Genomic DNA, 4,032 nt, shown 5'->3' with positions numbered 1-4,032 from the left:
CCCCGGTGCACGGGCAGGAGACCCCCCCGCCTTGCAGCACCCCGCTCCGAGCCCCGGTGGGGTCCCCGGTGCACGAGCAGACGCCGCGCCTGCAGCCCCCTCGGTGCACGGAGAGACACCCCCCCCCCCCGGTGCACGGAGCGACTCCCGGTTCCCGCCTCGCCCCGCCCCGGACCCCCCCGATTCCCCGCTCGGTCCCGTGTTGGATGGGGGGGGGGGGGGGGGGAGGCAGTTTCGGGGCGGGGGTTCCCCACGCTCACTCCCCCCCCTCCCCGCCTCATCCCCCCACGTGGGACCCACCCAGCGGCGCCCAATCCCCGCGGCGCCCTCCCGTTCCTTTGTGCCGGGCCAGCCAATGGACGAGGCGGGGGCGCCGCGAGCCGCCCCGCCCCTCGAGGGAGCCTATAAAAGGCGGCGCCGGCGGCAGCCGCGGCGCAGAGCGATCGCGCTGGAGCGGCGGCTGGAGGGGACGGGTGATCGCGACAGAGCCGCGACAGAACTGAACCGCGACCGCGTTTGGGATTATCGCTTTCAGGATTTTCTTTTTCTCCTTCAACCCTAAGCGGAGCCCGCGGCCTCTCGGCGCCCGCCTCGGATTTACAATTGCACCATGACCCTGGAGGAGCTGGTGCCCTGCGACAGCACCAAGTAAGTGTCGGGAGGGTCCTGGGCTTGAGCTGGGGGGGGGGGGGGGGGGAGTGGGACTGGGACTGGGACGGGTCGTTGTCGCCGTCGCCGCTCACCGGCTCTGCTCTCCCGCAGGATGCAGGCGGTGAGCGAGGCGGTGGAGCGGGTGCTGGTGGCGGCGCAGCGGCAGGACCGGCTCACGGTGGGGGTCTACGAGTCCGCCAAGCTGATGAACGTGTGAGTAGCTCGGAGGGGGGGCCCTGGGGGGGGCGAGCAGGGCGGCTGCAAGGTGCCTGTGGGGGATCCGGGTAGCCCCAGTGCAGTTTGCATGGTGGGGATCCCTCTGGGAGGGCTGGTTCTTTGCAATAGGTTTGTGCAAAGTTTGGGGGGGGGGTTGCCCCCATCCCTTAGCTGCACGCAGGGAGGTGGCTCCAGTGACATGGGTGGGACAGCACCAGGGTGGGGGGTTACACCCCACGCAGAGCTGGTGAGGGTGTATCCCCCGTTAACGCCACGTGCGCCCGCAGGGACCCCGACAGCGTGGTGCTGTGTCTGCTGGCCACCGACGAGGAAGACGAGGGTGACATCGCCCTGCAGATCCACTTCACCCTCATCCAGGCCTTCTGCTGCGACAACGACATCCACATCCTGCGCGTCTCGGGGATGCAGCGCTTGGCTACCATCCTGGGCGAGCCCGAGCCCGGCGCCGAGCCCCGCGACCTCCACTGCCTCTTAGTCACGGTGAGTGGGACGGTGATGCACGGCCACACACCGGCGGCCCCGTGATTCACACCGGGCATCACCCCGAGGACGGGAGGGAGGGGGATGTGTTTTGGGGGCGGGGGATACGCACACTCAGGGCCACGTGTCAGGGCGACAGTGGCACTAACATTGTGTTTCTTCTCCCCAGAACCCGCACACGGATGCCTGGAAGAGCCAAGGGTTGGCAGAGGTGGCCAGTTACTGTGCTGAGAGCCGTGACAAAAACCAGTGGGTGCCATACGTCTGTCTGCAGGAGCGTTGAGCCAGCCCCAGCTGATGCCTGGCTCTACCTGAAAGAGGAGGAAAAAAAAAAAAAAACACAGCAGGAAAAACGGAAGAGAAATGGCCAGTTAAAAAAAAAAAAAAAAAAAACACAAACCCAAACACCCACCGATTTTATTTTTCTTTTTAACCGGAGAGGAGAAAGGAGCAGCCCGACCGCACTGGTGGGCATGGGAAGGAGGCGAGCCGTGGCCGGGCTGTGCCGGCAGCCCGGTGGGACGCTGGCCGGAGCGCACCGGAGCCGTGCCGAGGAGTTGTGCTTGGCCACGGGGACCGTGGGACTGTGCCGAGGAGCCCCAGGACGGGCACTGCGGAGCGCGGGGAGGAGATGGAGACTGGTTTGATTTTTCTTTTTGGCATCTGTGACTCGAGGGAGGCGAGGACTGCAGAGGGATGGATTTCTTTTTTTTTGCAAAAGAACTGCTTTTTTCCAAGGGATAAATCATCATCTCTCTTGATGGACCTGCAACACCAGTTTCAGTTTTTGCACTCAAGCCACTTGGAGACCCTGATCTGAATCTAGTCCAGAGTCTATTCTTATACTGATTTAAGAAAGAAAAAATAATTATTTGCAATAAAATACCTGAACTTACCAATGTCTGCCTCCCCCTGTGCTGCTGGAGCCGTTCCCACGGGCAGCAGGAGCAGCCGCTCCCAGACGGGTTTCGGGGTGGGGAGGGTGCTGGCTCTGCTCCCCACCCCTTCCCAGGGCATGGGGGGGGGGGGTGGGGGGTGGCATTTCCTACCCATGCACAGCCCTGCCACCTGCCTGTGGAAGGAGGTGCCCCCCCCCCCCCCCCCTTTCTCCAAAAAACAGTTTGTCCATGAAAAATACCCAGGGCTAGCACCCCACACGTGGCCCCTGGGTCTGGGGGAAGATGAGATGTGTGGGTTCCCCCCCCCCCGCGGGGGACACCCAGCATGGGGTGGGGGCTGTCCCAGGCTTTGGGGATTCATTCCTTCCCCCTGTGAAAACGGCAGCTCCCCGGCCGTGGGAACTGGGACTGCCCGCCCACCCGTGGGCTGAGCCCTGCAGGGCCCGGAAAACCCCCCCACGCCCCCAGCCTGTTCTGCTGGCGCGGTGTGGGAATTCCCCCCCCTCCCCCGCGTGTGATGGGTGCCTGGACTCCTGGGTTCTTCCCAGCCACCCCCCCCCCCCAATGGGTGCCTGGATTTGGGAATAGGGAGAGTGGGATGGTGAAGCCCAAAGGCTCAGGGGAAACTGAGGCAGCAAGCGGTGGGTGCAGTGACCATCCTCCCCACATCACCATCCCAGTATGGTGGGGTGCAGCGTGTTCCCCCCTTTTCATGGGTGATGGGGACCCCCAGGGGCTCCCCATGTCCCCTCCTTGGGGGCAGGAGCCACCTGCCTGAGCACATGTGTGTATGCATGTATGTGCACACGTGTGTGTGAGCTGCCAGCCCCCTCCCCGGCATCAGAACAGGCCCTGACCTGAGCTCACCTGCACTCGCCCCTGCCCCAGCGCACACGCATACACACACACACGTGTGCACATGTGACATCCCCAGGGACTTGCGCTACAGGCACCAGTGTCAGGCCGGGGTGACTGTCCCAGTTTGGCCCTGGCTGAGGACTGGGATCTGTGCCAGCCCCATGGCTGGCACTGGGCTACTGGGAAGGACACGGGAGTTTGCTGAGGGGGACACGGTGTCCAGCCTGCCTGGGGACACGGTGACCGTCCCATCTGCCTGGGGGGACAGAGTGACCGTCCCAGGGTGCTTCACGCCTTGGGGACATCCCCTGCGCCCTCCCTGTGGGCTTTGACTGCAGGGGGGGAAACTGAGGCACGGAGGGACAGCGGCCCGAGTGTGACAGGCCACCAAGGCAGCGGGGGACCCGTCCCAGCCCCCCTCCCACCTGCAGCACCACAGGCCAGAGCCATCCCTGGGGCCGTGGGAGTGGGTGCCCCCCCACCCAGTGTAGCCTGGGGGTCCCATGGGACCAGGCAGACCTTTGTGGGGGCAGTAACACACACACCCCCATGCATGGGGCTGGACACCCCAAACCACGGCCCCCACCCTGCAGCTGAGAGCTGGGACACAAACACACACACAGAGCAAAGGACCACCCAGCCTGGCCCACCGGGTCTGCCCCACCACGCCTGCAATGAGCTGGCAGGTCTCAGCTCGAAGCTGGGGGCAGTTTGGCGGGGGGGGGGAAGGGGAGGAAAGGCAGGATGGGGCCCCATCCCCCTGGTTGGGCACAGCCCGTCCCAGGGGGGAGGGTGATTTCTGCCTGTGTCCATCCCCCCCCCCCCTCCAGGTGCACCCACCAAAGGGGGTGATGCACGGGAAAGGGGGGGGATGCAGAAGGACAGCAGTACCCTGGGAAGCTGGGGG

The 4,032-nt window shown here is 65.0% G+C and overlaps 1 protein-coding gene across 1 annotated transcript; it reads left to right on the top strand.

The window, feature by feature from the left end:
• The first annotated feature begins 437 nt into the window (after positions 1–437).
• Positions 438–2,267, top strand: GADD45B (growth arrest and DNA damage inducible beta). The gene is made up of 4 exons (XM_032999313.2): positions 438–648; positions 763–864; positions 1,155–1,368; positions 1,538–2,267. Exons 1-4 carry the CDS (start codon positions 611–613, stop codon positions 1,649–1,651), a joined length of 468 nt encoding a protein of 155 aa, XP_032855204.2. The 5' UTR covers positions 438–610; the 3' UTR covers positions 1,652–2,267.
• Positions 2,268–4,032: the final 1,765 nt, after the last annotated feature.

The sequence above is a fragment of the Tyto alba genome, unplaced genomic scaffold, assembly GCF_018691265.1.
Source record: "Tyto alba isolate M040663 unplaced genomic scaffold, T.alba_DEE_v4.0 Super-Scaffold_20000042, whole genome shotgun sequence".
In the NCBI taxonomy this organism is placed as follows: Eukaryota; Metazoa; Chordata; class Aves; order Strigiformes; family Tytonidae; genus Tyto; species Tyto alba.
Note: the sequence above shows the minus strand (reverse complement) of the source record. Positions and strands in the feature narration are given on the sequence as shown.

Excerpts from the sequence above, each read along its gene's own strand:
- GADD45B (XM_032999313.2), top strand. The coding sequence starts at position 611 with ATGACCCTGGAGGAGCTGGTGCCCTGCGACAGCACCAA. Across the intron at positions 649-762 it reads GTGCCCTGCGACAGCACCAA|GATGCAGGCGGTGAGCGAGG; the intron begins GTAAGTGTCGGG and ends GCTCTCCCGCAG. Across the intron at positions 1,369-1,537 it reads TCCACTGCCTCTTAGTCACG|AACCCGCACACGGATGCCTG; the intron begins GTGAGTGGGACG and ends TCTTCTCCCCAG.